The sequence below is a fragment of the Xiphophorus maculatus genome, chromosome 5 (assembly GCF_002775205.1).
Source record: "Xiphophorus maculatus strain JP 163 A chromosome 5, X_maculatus-5.0-male, whole genome shotgun sequence".
NCBI classification, from domain to species: Eukaryota; Metazoa; Chordata; class Actinopteri; order Cyprinodontiformes; family Poeciliidae; genus Xiphophorus; species Xiphophorus maculatus.
Window position 1 is genome coordinate 11,731,693 of NC_036447.1, and position 17,768 is coordinate 11,749,460.

The 17,768-nt window shown below is 36.4% G+C and overlaps 1 protein-coding gene across 1 annotated transcript; it reads left to right on the forward strand.

The window, feature by feature from the left end:
• Positions 1-9,935: 9,935 nt before the first annotated feature.
• On the forward strand, positions 9,936-17,604 carry LOC111608667. Its single transcript, XM_023334285.1, has 5 exons — positions 9,936-11,094; positions 11,431-11,748; positions 12,091-12,208; positions 13,957-14,067; positions 17,149-17,604. The coding sequence occupies exons 1-5, from the start codon at positions 9,936-9,938 to the stop codon at positions 17,318-17,320; spliced, it is 1,878 nt and encodes a 625-aa protein (XP_023190053.1). The 3' UTR covers positions 17,321-17,604.
• Positions 17,605-17,768: the final 164 nt, after the last annotated feature.

The following is a 17,768-nucleotide window of genomic DNA, read 5'->3' on the forward strand; positions in this document are numbered from 1 at the left end:
TTTAAGCACACAACTATTAAGAAAGTTTTGTTTATGTGTCTCTGTAGGTATAGTGGGCCACATAAAAAATGATGGTGGGCCAGATTTGGCCCCTGGACCAGGAGTTTAACATATGCTCTTTAAGAAATGACAGCTAGCAATCCATTTTAAAACTGTTATAGTCAGAAGAATCAGTGTTTGAAATGAAAGCATCCATGGCTGAAGTCCAAAAGCTTCTCTTGTCTCTGAACACGTCATCAAAATGCATCCAGTGTGTTAAATGTCGCAGCTGACACGCGTGAATTAGTGACACATTGATGTGCAACTGAGACCTTGGTTGCCAAGAAGCCCAATCTTACTTTACCTAAGCACACAGCTCTTTTTAAAGTCTCAGTGCAGTTAGCTAAACCGCACTTTTAGGTGTGCAATGGCAGGTCAGAAAAACTTTTTTTTGACATCCATCCCAAACAACTGGTTGGCAAGTAGATAGGATCTAATGTTATCAAGACTTGACCCCAAAATGCCACTCTTTGCTGCAAGTCTCCAACAGTGAGCTTTGGGGATATATTTACCCCCCCATGCTATGCTAGTGTTTACAATGTGGTGACAAGATAAATATGTGTTCTTGTCCTTGTTTGTCGCATTAAAGTTGCTTTAAATTTATTTTCTTCTGCTGCCTGTGGATATGGGAAAATTTAGGAGTGGCAATTTTCTGACTAATGAACATCAACACACACATACTTTAGTTAAATGCCAAAGTTTCTCACTTTTCCCATTTTAAGAAGTAGGAAAAATATTACTCCATATTTATGCCGTAGAAAAACAGGAAGTCATGGATTACTAGAGAGAAAATCGTCTCCAGGTTGACTCACCCCATCATTCTTTTTTGCACCAATCAAAACAACAATTAGTCTAATACACACACATGTTACATGCACACATACACACACATATATATATATATATGTACATATATATATACACCCCTACATACATGCACACACATATACATACATGCATACATTCTACTTAAACAAACACTCCAACGCACACACCAACACTCAAGTGCAGTGGGATTTTGAGGGAGGAAGCCCACAACATAAATATCCAATTACCAAACACATCAAAAGCACCAAGGATGAAATATTGATAACTTTGAGATATTTATGTAATCCACAATGGTGCCTTATATAAGTGTTCCATTTACAAGGAGGAGCAGAAATGTTCAGGGAGGTATTGTTTTTTTTTTCCTCCTGTTTTTTAACATCACAGAAAAAAGGAAACTCTGTTGGCAGACTATGGCAGTAGCATCTGAGAGCAGAGTGCCTTAAAGTGTTTGATCAAATGAGACTCTATGTCTTTTCTGCCTCATATTAAATGAAACACTCAGACCAGTGGAAATAAAGGCAAAGTGAGTGATGACTTAACCAGAAGTGAAGCTCTGCTCTGGCATTAGACAGACATTTATGATGGCGAGCGACCGGGGTGTTTTATTTGCCAGTTCATACGCGCCTGTCATCGTTCGGCGATGGAGCCTGTTCCAAGCATATGGAGCTTATTGGGGGTGGGAGTGGTTTGGGCTTCTGTCTTCATGGCTCTGCTTTGAGCTGCAGATCACAGACTCAGTGCAAAGGCACAAACAAGCAAGGAAATGTGGATTCTCTCTAATTAATTGTACATTTTCTCCACTTGAAGTGAGTATTCTGAGAGATGTGGGCATGTAGAGCCTGCATGTGTTTTCATGTGTGAGGGAAAATGAGGGGGAAAACAGGGAAAGACTGAATACATTGACTTAACTTTCGTGCCTTATCAACAAGCCACTCTTCATGGCTTTTCCTTTGAAACTGCTGTTTCTAACTAATGTAGAATAAATTATAGCTCCAAATAGGAATAATAATGAGAGCATACATTATTTCTGTTGTTGGTACTGGTTGATGTTGTTGTTTGTGTCAGCAAGAAGGCTTAGATCTCCTTATACGCAAGGAGAAAAAAAAAAGGTAACTTCTCTGCATGTTTTATAAGTTTGGGTGATGTTAATGGTGACCCAAAAAGACGTCCTAGATATTTAGGGAACATCCTTTTGAAAAATTCTTGAAGCTACAGACAGAGGAGCAGAGTGAGCAGAGGGAGAGAGAAAATGAGAGAAGTGGGAAACCAGGAGAGGGAATGATTAGATGAAACACCACTTCTGTGTTATGAATGACTAATATCTCTCATTTCACCAAACAAAACCTGCCTTTATTCCCAAATGTTTCACCATTCATGACGTTTGGCACTTTGAAGAGTGAGGGGTGGATCATATGGAGGAGTGTGCAAATAAACTCATTATTAATATTATTTAAAGGATATATCCTGCTCCCAAACCATTTTATGGTTCATCATCTCCCTGTTACCTTCCCACTGGCACTTTACATCAGGGAAATCCCTGAAGCCATTTTTGATGTGCTTCTGTCTACACACTCAGCTGGTCTCTTAGGTGGCTGAGGTTTCAATCCCAACACATTAGCCATACCACTAGACCATTAATCACTGCTGTTACAGATGTGACACATTGATTATTTTATTATTGTAGGCTGTACAGTCCAATTATAGTATGAACTGTAATTGGTCAATTATAGTAACAAAACGGAGGGGGTCAGAGAATGTATACTAAGAATGTGCCACAAAGTTGGTTTACAACAACCTACTTTACATTTTCTAACCTCTGTATTTATTTATTTACATTTTACCAACACATTTGTTATGACTGGAGGTAATCCTAATGTTTTGGAGGAGCCCAGCAAAGCTCCAGACTTCTGATGGAATTCAGTTAAAGATTAGGGTGATGGCAAAGAGTCCTTCCAACCTCAAGGACTTGGGGCTCAACACCAAATATAAAAGAACAGTGGAAAGATACAAACAGTTGGTTTATATTATAAGAAGGTTTTGATTGTTATAATGCCAAAAAAGAAATTTCCAATTAATATCTAAGAGACAATTAAATAGATATTTTCATATCTTTCGAGAGACGCCTGTTTCATTTCGTATCAAAAACTAACTTTTTGTTGAATGATAATAAATTATAATCTGTCACGACTGTGAGTAATTTTTTGCTGAATTGTACATGTTATCAGAAAGTAATTTGTTTTGTTAATTGAATTCAAAAAGTGACATACAGTGACACATTTGAAACATGTAGTTTGGGTAATTTTGATTATGACTTTCAGATAGAGAAAATCTAATTTTTATTTTTTCCAAAAATAAGACTAAAAAAAGATTTTTAGGAATTGGAAATACTAGCATGGTAAAAAGTTTGTCCATGTACTATGGATGATAAGCACAGTAGAAGTAGGGTTACCTCTTGCTTTGGTCTTTCCAAAGTCTTCAATAATTTTGGTATCTCCTTAAGCACTGACTGCAGCCAGTTAACCCTAACCCTATTTCCTAATAATATGAAATATAATAATAAGTAATATAATAGTATATTTGGCTTGCAATTCTATCAAACACTTTTACTTTCAAACATAATTTGTACATTATTTACTTATATGCACTAATATTGTTCTCTGCTCTTTTACCTTTCTACAAACGCCAATGATCTAAACTTTTTTTTTTTTTTTTTTACCAAGTTTAAGGTAGAGCAACCCCTTGTAGCAAAACATCAAGCAGCCACAAAATAGAAATCCCCATATTAGTTCTGAAGCACAGAAATATTTGTTTTCTTTTCGCAGCATGCCTTTCAAAGTAATGAATTTCAGAGGGAAAATTCTTCTGTGACTGCAACGTGTCTCCGTCTTGTGCTGATGGGGGGCTTCCTCCTCGCACCAAGTAAAGTAAACAACAAAAGATCTGACACATATGCAGAAGACAGATAAAATGTATACACTTGAAATCCTTTCAGGCAAATCTAATGCTACTGAACAAAAATATAGGGAAGCTCAAAATAAAGAGGCACAAAAAATGCGTTAAAAGATACAGATTGACTCTTGATAAAATCCAGATTCCTGGGTGACCGTCTTCTACAACTTTACAGACCTGGGACAGAATCATCTTAGATGGGCCCCTACCTAAGGCCCTCTGTAACTAGTAGAACATTTTCAAACATTTCTCCTTTTCCCTTTTCCTCTTGTCCTCTTTACTACTTCTCCCTCCTGTCTGCTCAATATCTTTATAGATGCCTGAGTTGCTCTCCTCCTTAATCAGATTCTAGATAACAGTGCTTTCGAAGGCTAAAAGTCAAAAATCAAAAACGTAACCATCATGTAAAAAAATCAATAGCATCAATATATTTTTTAAGGTCTCAGTTTATCACTCAATTATGGTTTTAAACTGAGAAAGTCAATGAAAATATAAATCAATAATATGATTAAATCTATATAAATACTAACGTTTTATACAGTTACTTTTTATTTCTTCTACAACTGTACACCATGACATAATTCAAACTGCTTTCGCTTCAGTGAATCAAGCCCTAATATCTGATTGTTCAACCTGAGCAGAAACTCAGCAGCACCCCAATCACCTTTTCTACATCTCAGTATTCTGAGAGATTTTCATGTGTTACGCTAAGAGATCAAATAAATTAATCATGTGCTGCTGCACATGACTATTACAATAATCAAGAAAAACTACTAATGTTAAATTAAAAATAATGATTTTCCTGTTAGTTCTTAAGATACAGACAGATTTGTGTCACATGCATCTCCAGTTTCATTGAAATTTTGATATGTAATAAATATGTACTTTGTGATTTTCAAATTTTTTTAATTAGGATTTTAGGTGCCTGCTGCTGTGACATTTTAGATTTTAGCACCAAATGTTGTGCCCCAAATCTTTATTAAGCAGTTTTTTAGTTTCTTAGCAATCTGAGGCTCTGCACAGCAGGCTGGAAAAAAGCATCTCTATTCTTTACTTCCTACAGAGGGTTTGGACAATTTCTTAGAAACAATTGCTTGGTAGAGGTATGTACTCTTTAAATTTTAAATGAACATAAGTGCTGAGCTGAATGACATCTTTTTCAGCTATAAAATGTCTTCAAACATTCGTCTTGCGCCGACTTTAATTGCTCAATATTTGGAAATGTGACCAACACAGACAGAATGGCTTCACTCACTTCCTCCGCTGCCACAACCATGGAAGACTACAATTGAAAAACAGCGCAGAAACTTAGCATCATTGTTCACAACCCTTTCTTCTGTTCGCTGATTAAATGAATCCTGAGAAAATGAGCTCAATGAGACTTGACCACAACTTCAGGAAGAATTAGGAAAAACATTATACAAAGAATCCAGCTAGAACACCTACCTCCAAAAACAATTAGCTTTGCTTTACATCAAAATGACCTCAGAAAATTGCTGCTAGGGCAATTTCATAAGAAAGAACAGGCTGCCAATTTGTGAGGGTTGTTTTGAAAAGGTTTCAGGCTTTCTAAAACTTTCCACCTCTCTCCTGTGACACTCTCCTCCCAATTACAGAATAGAGGTGATCTCACAATATTGGATAATAAAGGATTAGAATGTGTTGATTTGTCAAAGCAGAGAGTGTGAGACTGATTCTGTGGTCTTAATAAGACTCATAAGTTTTTATTTCTTCCCCTTTCCTTCAACTAAAACTAAATACAGATACGTTTTAAAGCAGATGTAACTGCTTACTGCACTTTTGGTATTTTATTAATATTTTTATTATCCATTGGACTCATCTTTTCAGAAGGGCTAATAAAGACACTTAGCTGCTGATGCAAAAATGAGTGAACACTTTGATGAATGTTACCTTCTTTCAGAATAGTCTAGTTTGTATGCTTAGCTTGTTACCAACTTGACTGATTTAGCTAAAGATCAATATTGTACCTGGGGTGTGTATATACCAGTATATAGTTTCAGCTTGTTTGCTGACGATTTTCACAATAATTTTGATACAATGTTTTCTGATTAAAATTTGTTTAGAAGTGCACTTTGGCCTAAGTGTTTAATAGCTATGCTTTCTTACAAGGGAAATCATGTTTAAGTGACAATTTTGGTGCCATATTGCCCATCCATACTAAGCAGTTGTGATATCACTAACGCTCAGTACAACCAGCACAACCAGTGTGAGTGAGTGCATCTGCATAGAGGGTATGTGGAATTTTGTAACTTGTAATAACAAAAAGAAACCACTTTTTACCAAGAAAAACATCTTATGAAAAATAACAGGTGGTATGTAATATTTCTCTGATGAATCCTTGTTCTGATTATTGGGCAGATCTGGAGGATAATTTGTCTGAAAATGTGGCAACAAGTAGTACCTACAATCACACAACTTGTTATATTCCATGTCTATTCTCATCAAAGGCTGTGGGCCTAATACCAGTTCAGCCAATCTTAAATCACTCCCGTGAATTGGATTGGAATCCAAATGTCCTCTAAAAAATTTATTCTAACAATTCAGCCATAATTTATTGATGATATATCCAGCATGAATGATAAGGAGATTGCACAACCATCAGTGCATTTACATTTTTGAACAGCAAACGTTAAACTCCAATTATCGTCTCAAAAGTTGAAATACTGACCATCAGAGTAAACAGAATTGATTACCACTGAGTCTTTCCATAAATTTCACATACCAGCTGAAAAAAGGTTTTAAAAATTCTTTTACTTTTTTTTAAAATCTAAAACATTGACAAACAAGTACTGACTCTTCCTGCCTGTAGGTGGAGCACATCAACAAGACAAGTCTGCAAACACACCTCTTTGCAAGGCTTCTCCTGGTTCCTCCTTCCTAAAAGTAGCACAACTCAAACTAGAACTGCCACACTACAAATGCTGGCCTGAGCAGGCAATGGTGTTGATAGTTAAACTCAGTGGGTCAGGGTGGAGGTTAATGTTTATTTCACAGCAGCTTCTTCTCATGGAAAGAGGCATCGGAAATTCCAGCATGTATGTGTGAAATACACAAGGCTGCTGTGAAGCCTTGCGTACGGCTTCACAGCAGAACACAAGGTCCTGCTCTGCTCTCCCCTTTCGCACAACGTAGTCTCAGCAGTTCTTCAGAAAATATGTAATTTTCTTAGGATAATTGCTCAATTATGTTTTAATTTACTTTTTTCGGTAATCATTTTTAATTACTACTAATTATAGAACCAACACATCTGCAATTAGTCAATATAAGGTATGCAACTGTGTTAATCTCTTTCTCCAGCCCAGTCACATGCAGAGTCTCAAGTTCCATTGCCTCGTAGTACAAATCCCAATGTGAAGCACATGTGACTGTATTAACCTTTCTGAGCTACTCTGCGGCAGGCACTGAGGAGAAAAAGACGAAAAGATTAGAGATCAAAAGTTAGAGACAGCTTCAAAAGCTTTTTGACAAAATAAAAACTCAGGAAAGAAATTCCTCCATTTCTCATATAATTTGCTGCCCCTCTGAAACTCCAAAGTTTCAGTTCTTGTATGATTTTGTTTTGTCACAGAGAACAGAGACTTTTCATGAGCAAGAGTACGGATTTGGCAGTGTACTGTCAAGTGATTCACACTGAAGAAGAGATCACAGAGCGGCACCCCATGTGACTTAAAAACCTACACAAAGACCAGAGAGACTCATACTGACATATTCCTCTACAAACACCGAGGATGGGTCTTTAATATTTTTCTAAATTCAAAACATTGAGTGTGCGTGCAGAGATGCCTGGAAAAATAAAAATAAAAATCATAAACTGGTGGGTTGATAAATCTGATTTGGGTTTATAGTTGTGTAAGGCACATTTTTGGCAGAAGAATAAATGGTGCCTCTGGTCAAGATCAGCTGATTTCAGGGGAAACACAATAGAATAAATAACCCTCACAAAGGGTGGAATTATTAAGCAGATTACAAAGCAGCTATAGTACATGTTGACTCCAAGGGTAGACTGATTTGATGAAGCAAACAGAAAAAAAATATCTCCATTTCACCTCATGTCTGCACCTGGAGTAAAAAAGTAAAAAATTTCATTATAGTGTCATATCTGCAACATTTAATCCATTGTGACAACACAATTCATAGAAGCCTACCGTCTAAGGCTATTAAGTCTGATTTCCCCGAATGAACAGATCTAATTGTGTTCAGTACAAAACGCTCTATTCACTTTATCGCTGCTGATGACTTTTGGGATTTAGTGCAACAATAACTGTTTTAACAGAATCCAGTGAGTCAGACATTTATAGATAGAATATGATGGTGGTTTTGCCCATGAAAATTTCAAAACAGCAAGGAGGTTTAATTGTAAGAGATTTATTTCAAAGATAATGCAATATTTTATTTCAAATCGTTTAAAATAATTTAAAAAAAACCTTCAGCTTTGTTGGGAAATGTTAATATTGTAAGAAATAAGGCCAAATCTACACATAGCCCTTGCATTCAGATTGGTCTCATTTTTAATAGTTTAAAGTAACTGCTGTACAAACTGTTACCAAGTGATTTTCCATTGCCCCCAACTATGCAACATTTCTGACAGTGCATACTTTTCTCACAGAGATCACAATTTATCCAATACATGCTTCACATTATGATACAGCCTATCACAACCAACAGGAGCTCGCACAGGAACACATGGTATACATTTAATGTTAGTTTTCTTTGTACTGCAGATAATGCGACACATTTACAAGTCTATACAGTATCACTAAGGAGTTCTAATTGCTGTTTCAGAGACAATACTTTGGACACAGATGTGATTTTAGTGTAAGAAATTAACCTAAAAACAGATGTGACTCATATCCATTAATGTGGGTCACCTCCTTTCTTCTGAGTTTCCAGATGTATAGCAGTTTTTTGTCTTTTGCACTCTCTACTTCTATCTCAGGCCCCAGTAGCTGCTTAACCCTTCATTTCACAGCTCTACTATAATTGCTCCTCATAAGTGTGTTGCGTGTGTGACATGTTGCCGATACTTCGCTGCGGCCCTTGTAGGAGTCTCAAAGGCATTTGACAGTTCAGTGCTACTTCATGTAGAGACACTTGGTGCTACGATAGAACTCACCGTGGCAATATTTAACATGGAAATGTTTATTTTTTCACCCTCCCTCTTTGTCACCTGTGAATGTTGTAGTCCACCCATACTTTGTGTGGTTTCTACTGGTGAACAGGCTAACACCTAACATTTGGGTATTCCTTTCAACAACAGGAGGAAGTTAACTTTTCTTTGGAAAGACTTGGATGTTTAGTAGTGTATGTTTTTGGACAACATGAGGTACTCCATACTGAAGGGATTCCTGGTGGTTTTGCTAACACAACCCAGCACATCTGAAGGTAGGCTGATATAAAACATGCTCTGATACAATGACCATGTAATTGTAATCTGTGGTGACTGCACAGGGATTTGTAGTCTAAATGAGGGAAAGGATAAGTGAGATTATGTCTTTTGAAAGGAGGAAATACAAATTTTTTTCTCAATTAAAGAGAACACCTAAAGAACTGCAGGCCTCCCTTGCCTCAGTTTAGGTTATGGCTTAAGCTTCAACAATAAGAAAGAGACTGAGCTAATATGAAAAATCTTAAGGCCAAAACCACTGCTGTGCAAAAAGAACACAAAGTTCTACCTCACAGTATTCGAAAGTATTCTGTGGACTTGTGAGACAAAATGTCACCTTTTGGAAGGTATTGGTTCCTTTAAGTCTGCTATAAAACCAACACTTTCAAGGAACTTCATACAGTGAGACACATGGTAGAAGTAGTGTGATTTTCTGAGGCAGCATTGCTGCATCAGAACAATGAGTGATTTCTGAAATAATTTTAAAAGCGTATTTTAGATTTTCTCAAGTTACATTTGTCTAAGATAAAAAATTGTTTGATTTGGACAAGTGCTGGAAATCTCTCAGAAGATAAAAATGGTAAAACTGCAGTTCCACCAATCCATAAATTTGTTTATCATAACTTCATCAATAACTTCATAAATACAGAGCACCACAAACTATAGATTTTACTTATCCAAAATACATAAAATGCTTGGCTATATATTTTCAGGCATGTCTGCCCCCATTCAGTTCCCAACTGAGGCTGCCAACCAAGATGGTCAGACCTTTCCCCAGGAACCAGAACTGCCCATTGCAGAAATTGTGCCATTAGTGTCCACTTCCAGCTTGAAGGACGTTCAGCAGACAATGCAAGAAGTCTCAGAGCAAGTGGAGGGCCGTGGAGCAGAAGAAGTGTTAAAAGAACTGCTTGAGAGGGTGGTAGAGGCAGCTCTGGGTCAGGTGGAAGCAGCTATTCAAGCAAAAGATATAGCTGTGGAAAAGGAAGGGGTAGAAGAAGATGCTCAGGGAGAGAGTGAAGCTGAGGAAGAATCTGAAACATTGAAACCATTCCATGAGGGGACAAATATGACTCTTGAGATAGGAGATAATGGTTTTGAGAAGAGTGAGGTAGAAGCAAGGGTGGATACATTTATAAATGTAGCTGGAGGGGGTAAAGAAGTTGTCAAGGAAGAAGGGGAAAAAGTAGCTGGATCTGTTGAAGAGACGACAGACAGAGCAGCAGTGACTTTGGAGGTTACTGGTGAGTCATTATTGGAAACTATATTAACTCAAGAGGATGTGGATGGAGAGGAGACAGAAGGGGATTTAGAGGCAGGGAAGAAGGACAGCAAGGAGCAGGTTGTGTTGATAGTTCTAAAGAATGCCACTGAAAGAGAAACACAGGATGGAGAGGAAACACCAGCTACTGTGGAGGTGGCAGTGGGCGTACAGCCAGAGCAGGAAAAAGAGGAAGAATCTAAAGCTGGCCTTGGAGTGGCTGATGAAGAACAGATAGAGAATAGCAGGAGAAAGGAAGCAGCTCTGCTTGTGATAAGTCAAACAGACCACACAGATGGAGAGAAAGCATTACCTCATCCTAATGATCATGTAATACAAATAAAACCCGTCTTTGGAGAACTGATAAAAGAGGAGAGAGCAGCCAGGAGAGAGGAGAACATGGATGGACTAGAAAAACCTGATGACAATGGCTTATTGGAGATAGAGAAGACAGAAAAGGCAGAAGCAGAAGGTAAAGATGTAAGGACAGTAACAATAGAGGCAAAATATAGTGAGGTTATAATCAAGGAAGGATCAGTGGCACTGGTGGTTGATGGAGGTGACAATGCTGGAGAGGAGGAGCAAATTGCTTTGGAGGATTCAGAGGATCAAGGTGAGATATGTGTAGCTGCCATGAAGAAATTTGTAAAAGTGGAATCAAAGTCCAACAAGAAATCTAAAATCTTTAGACATGTTTTAAACTGACCAAATGTGTTTACTTTAATTTGTATTGCATTTTTTGCATTGATATCTAGTACATTCATAATGTAAACATGAAATCCATTTTTCATTTTTCCTTCCACTTTGTAATTATGAGCTACTTCTTTTACACCATCACATAAAAGCTTGGGTATGACCACTTTTACAAGACACTGTAGTTCCATCCTATTAGCAAAATGTTTGCCTTTTGGCGTAATGTTTTGTGTCATATTACACATCTCTCGTTTAGCAGCACTGGTGATCCCTGGTCCACAATCTGAAGAGAGTAAGAAAGACTTCACAGAAAAGAGACCTGAAAACCAGCCCTCTACCCCAAACCCATCATTTGGTGCTGGTACAACTGAAGATAATACTCTCATTGAGGTGAAATCTAACCATCAGAGCAGGACAATCACCTCAAATCCTGGATTTTTGCCACACAACCATGGCGGGATCCAACCCACACTAGATAAGTTTGAGAACAATGTTTTTGCTGAATATCATCAGGAAAAAGGAGAGAAAAAAAGTGGAATCAGGGACGCAGTGGAAGTTACACCTGGAAAAACAGGTAATGTGGTGAAAAAAGTGCAAGCATACTACACTAAATAAGAAGAAATTTGAGGCCCATTCACAATATGGCTCCCATCATAAAATAAAAAAAACATCTATTTAATACATATACTTTTTCATCACCTCCAAGTAGACTAGCTTTACATAAGCTAATAGTGAAAAAAATGACCTTTTTCATAAAACAAGGTAATTTTTTGAAAAAAAAAAATAATATTTTAAAAAACATTTCAGAATTCCAGTTTATCTTTTTATTTAATGAGGTATGTTTATTGCTTTATTTAATTTGGTTCCTCCTTCTGTTTCTCTTTCCTTGTCTTTTGTTGGTAATATATTTGTTTAGATAAGATTGAGCAAGGCCTTGAGGCATGGAAGACTGGGGCTATTTTTACTGCAGTCTTCTTGGTTTTGGAGACTGTCGTCATCATTATCTACGTCCTCAAATGTCGGAATAAGAAAAGGTAAGTGGTGTAGTTTCTGTGCATTAAGGACTGCAAAAAAGCTTAATAAAAGCCAGAAAAAGAAAAAAAATCAATATTGTGAAACAGGAATTGCCTCAGAGTGAGTGACCTCTGACTGTCACTTCAGATAACAACTCCAAAAGACTTCTGGGTTCAATGCACATGAGAAGTTTTAAACATGTTTAAGACATGAGAAGTCTTAAACCTTCTCATGAAACACTTATGTAAAATTTTAAAATAACTTCTTCTAATCCTTTGTGATGTAAAGGTATCGTGTAAAAAATGCATGTGAAATGTGCCTTGTCATGGAACAAATAGACTGAACTGAGGATGAAAGGCAGGGTTGTGTGTGCCAATTTTCTTTTCTTTTCTTTTATTAGTTAATGTTGTTAGAACCAGTGTTCAGTGTCTGCTGCGTCCTCAGTCCCTATACACATATAAAAAAATCTGAATTTACAGTCCAAACTAATGTGCTGTGATTTTCCCTAATTGGGCTTTTGGTTACATAAAACATTATATAAACTTTGAAATACAAATGAAAATACAGTAAAAACACATCTCTCATTTTGACCCAACAGTGCCATACCTGAAAACAAAAGAAAATCTAATTAATTTACTAAATAATATGATTTACAAAAACAAAACAAAAAAAATTTACCTGGATTGTGTCTTAGAACCAAAAGGCCACTATTAATCTGAAGGGCCTTAATATGCAAGTGTTTAAAAATCAGTTACTTTTTAGTGCATCTAATATGATTCCTATTCAAAATCAATTTCATTGAATCCTCTGGCTTGATTACTAAAGCTGCACTTGACAAAATAACTTAAATGTGAAAAAAAAAGACTTCATTAAAGTAATTTGTAGAATGATGTGGTAGATGGTCTGATTTTGTCTCAAGGTTTTCATGCTTGGTCAAGGTGGCATTCTACACTAAATTTCTTAATAAGCACTTCATGATTCAACGTTTACAATTAGATGCAAGGTGAATTCTTTGTTAATTAGCTTTTCAAGGAGCTTAAGGATGCAAGGCTGTGCCTCACCTGATTGTTGTTGAGATCTACTCAAGTTCTCATGGAAGTCTGACCAGGGTAAAGTGAAATCAGCATGAATAAGTGACATTTCTGGAAACAAAGAAAATTTTTGACACAACAACCCCAATCTCTAGCCAAAATATTTCTTGAAGCCTAGTATAATAATTTGTAACAGCCAGATAGTACATCCAACAACAACAACAAAAGCGCAAATCCCCCTATGACTGTGATTACTTTAAGGATGTACATGTGACAACTTTACATTAATTTTTGCAAAGCACTTCTGTTTATTTTTTTGTATAAATAAGTGGAAATTATAATTCTACATTAACTCTTCTACTAAATACATCTAAGCACTCATTTTCTTAAAGCTGAAACTAGCAGTCTGATAGTTAGCTGTAGAACCAACAGGCCCATAATCACAGATGGGACTCACAGCAGTGCTGGTACAGGATTGCTTCTGATGTTGCCCAAGCTGCAGTTAACATTTCAACACTGACGGATGACGAAATGAGGAGAATGTGCTTTGTATTGGCTCTGTATCTCCTCTTATGTTCACAAAATGATTCCTTTTTTATCTTTATTAGGGTGTTTTATAGGTTTCCAGCACTTGTCCAAATGCTTCAGAGCAATGCCTTGTTTATTTGCAAAAGGGCAACAGGAAGAGAATATGACAGTGATAAAGAGACATTGTTCATGTGCTTCTGTGTGATCAGCATACCAGCCGTGCAGCGGGCTTGTGAGGAAGCGTGTGTTGAACCAGAGACAGAGATGGGAGGCGACTGCAGTGACAACACTCTGACAGAAGACAACGAAAACTCTCAAGAGTATGTTTCCTCATGAAGATGTTTGGACTGGTGGAAAAGATACGTAAAGTGCATATATTTATAATGAAAGAACAGTTTAGATTTTCTTTACTTTGTCAGAAAATGTTTGGAAAAGAGCGTCTTTAATGTGAACAGATAATTATTTTTTCTCAGTTGATCCTTGGATTGCTATTAAACTTATCAAGATCAATGCTATGAATGAAAAACAGATTCAATTTATTAGGTTTTCAGGAGACCTGTTACTGTATTTTTACGTTATAGCCACAAGTTTATATAGAGATTAATCAGATTTGCTCGAACACGGTTAGTGATATACCCCGGAAAATGGATCAAAATGTGCCTAAAAACAAGTACTACTTTAATATTGTGCATGTATGTGAAATCAGGTTATTGCATCTTTTTTTGTTTTCAAATGTCCCTCAAACAAATTGGTATAGGACGTGTGTCATTTAGAAGTTTAAAAAATGATTTTGGAAGGATTTTTCACAAGCTTTGTATTCTTTTAAGATTCATTGCATTATAAAAAAAATAAATTCATTCATTATCAACTAAACCAGCCAAATGTCAGCTTTTCAAACCGTCAGCTGACCAAATATCACGCTTTGACCTATGAACCTGTGGCGCCAAGACACAACCAGCTGTGTGCTTCTCAGCTGATTACCTCTAGGGAATTTTGTGGCTGGCATGCTCAGGATTCTGCTCTGAGCATCACATAAAAGACGAAACAAGAGCTTTGCTGCGTAATGAAGGAAGCAGTTTTGGATCAGTAACAAACTAAAGATGTTGAAAGAAAGAAAGTGGAAAAGGTGAAATGTTTGGTTAGCAACATGTAAAAGAAAATGGCAATCTTGAATTTAAATGAATATTGAACAGCAGCTATCACAAAACAGGTTCTTGTGAAGTGACATAATCTGAACATTTACAGTAAAGTTATTATAAAATTACTTTACTATAATTAGTGTCAACAAACTGCAAAAGGGCAACACGTTATTTGACGGGGTGTGCATAAGACTGACATAACACTGTCATAAAAATGACATAACGTCTGTCAAGAACATGAAGGAGTCTTTATGAATGTCTATAACAGTTGTCATGAAGCGTCATTCGGTAAGTAATGTAACTTTTAATGGAAACTTGCTTTAAAAGTTGCTTTAAAAGTACATTAAAAGTGCCAACTTTGCATGATTTTGTAAATAATGACAATTTAATGTAAAGTTGGTTCTTTTAATGGACTTTCAATTCAACTTTTAGAGCAACTTTGCATTAAAAGTTCCATTACTTACCAAATGACACTTCATGACAATGGTCATAGACATTCATAAAGACTCCTTCATGTTCATGACAGATGTTATTGTCATTTTTATGACAGTGTCATGTCAGTCTTATGCACACCCTGTCAAATAAAGTGTTACCTTAAAAAGCGTCGTACAAGTTCTATTTTGGGTAAGGGAATGATCTCAGCATGAAAAAAAAAGCTGTTTATACATGCTATGATGCAAGATAGTATGATGCAAATTAAGCTGTAATACAGAAACAGTAAGAACTGTGACAAGAGAAGCAGGTTTTCCAGAAAAAAAAATTAAGATTCATATTTTTCTACTCTAAATGCTCAATGTGGAGGGTAGAAAATGTATGCGAAAGCACATAAATGCTCTGCAGTAAGGGAAACTCAGTAAAAGGCAATAAAACAAATTTGTGGTATTAATGTTAACACTGCACAATGATTTATTTTAATATAATGGGCACTGCATAATGTAAACATTTACGTCTTAACCTAAATGTTAGAGGCAGCAGTGCTGCTCAACCAAAGAGATCGCAATTAGAGTCCGATGGGTCTTCAGTTGATGTTTAAAAACCAAAATGATTTAAGATAATTATTGACATTGCTGCTGATCTATTGGAGTATTTGATGTGGCTTTTAAAGTGTCAGTATGGATCGAACTATAAAAAGAGCAAAAAAGGCAACAGAAAATCTCGAAATTATACTTTTTGACAACTATTTATGAGACATCATAAATTACAATCCATCCAGTAAAATATTAATGATCAAAGAATGCTAAATGTATCAATATTTCCACAGTCGCTGCTTCCTGTATTCCGCTATTACTCTGCATTTTGTATTTAGCATAGTCTTGGCAGTCAAAGGTGGGTTTACCTGGAACAACCTTCTCCGACGTTGACTGATGCATAACCCTCAGGCAGCACAGCTGAATTTACAATCTCATTGCTCCAGAATAGGCAGGCTGTAGCAGTAAGCATGGCACATGTAAATACATGCAAAGTAGCTGTCCAAGTGGTAAGAAAATATCAACTCACTTATTGTATCTAAACCTCAAAACATTGCTTCATCTAATACAAATGAAGCATAAGATCAGGATTATTACTGAAAAATTACAAAAGACAGTATTTTTTGTAATTACTGTTAAACCAGTTGAAGTGGTTTAATTGGCAACATTCAGTCAATTTCTGTTTTACTTTGATTATTCTTTTTATTTTTCTTTTACATACGACTTGTGCAGAATTTCTGCAAACATGCTGAACCTTCCTGAAATTGCACTAGACCTGATGATGTTAAGTAGTTAAGAGGTGCGTGTTCAAAATACATTCATCCAATTCTGAAACTATTTTGCCTAGGACAGCCTCACCTGCAATTATAATGTCAAGTTATTTATTTATATCTGGATGCCATTATCTCCCAGTGTGTCTCATTTGAGCTGTGTGTCTCCATCTGCTGTGCAAGCCATTAAATCAACAGCCCTTCCTATGACAATATTAGCATTTCCTCTCAGCAGGATATTAAACAGCAGTCCAACAGCCTTCATAAAAAAGGGGAGAAAATACTAATTTGTCTCCATTAGTTGTTTCTGTCACCCCAACATTTGTTCAAAAAAGTTTTTGTTTTTATCTTTCAAAAAAAATCCTGATCTATATCTTATAAAAAAATGTGTCTTCTAAAAGACATACAGTATAATGCACTCACATTCAGCTGTTTTTACCTGAAAATTTCCTTACTTTTTTACTTTTTAAAGAGAAGTATTTCCATGCACGTGTTCAATCTCTCCCAACTCTCCTTTTTGCCAGGATAACCAGACTCGACCCATCTGATGCGGCTTCAGCCTTGGCCATAGAAAGGGAAAAGCAAAAAGATGAAGATGTAGTAGCCATGTCAAACCGCTCACCAAGCTCCACAGAGATGCTGCCCAATCCAGGACCAGGATCAGACTCTTTACAAGACATCAGGACTTCCATATAAGACACCCATCTCTTTTCTTTTGCTCTAACTGAATAAAAACCAACGAGCCATTTTCTACCTAACTGCTTTCCAAACAGCGTAAATCCATCATTTGGGTTCAACAAATAATCCATCATTATATTGATTCCTGATGTTGATAACTGTAATATATCTGTGTGTGCATGGAAACTAAAGACATTGTAACAAATTTGGGTGAACAGAAAAACGATGCTTTTATGTGCCACAATCTATATACATGGAAGTTTGTACATTCAAAAGAACGGTGACTGACAAAATATCCAGAAAGTAGGTTGATATCTATAATGTTTTGCTTTGAATTACAAATAAATGTTTTTAATACTGTAATGTTAAACGATGCTACCAAAACATAAATGGTATCTCACTAAGATTAAAAAAAATAACATCTTCACATATTTTGATACTTTGTTGAATTCATATTCTACATGGT

Coding starts and splice junctions, on each gene's coding strand:
- LOC111608667 (XM_023334285.1), top strand. CDS start 9,936: ATGTCTGCCCCCATTCAGTTCCCAACTGAGGCTGCCAACCAAGATGGT. Junction 11,095..11,430: donor GGAGGATTCAGAGGATCAAG/GTGAGATATGTG, acceptor TCTCTCGTTTAG/CAGCACTGGTGATCCCTGGT. Junction 11,749..12,090: donor AGTTACACCTGGAAAAACAG/GTAATGTGGTGA, acceptor ATATTTGTTTAG/ATAAGATTGAGCAAGGCCTT.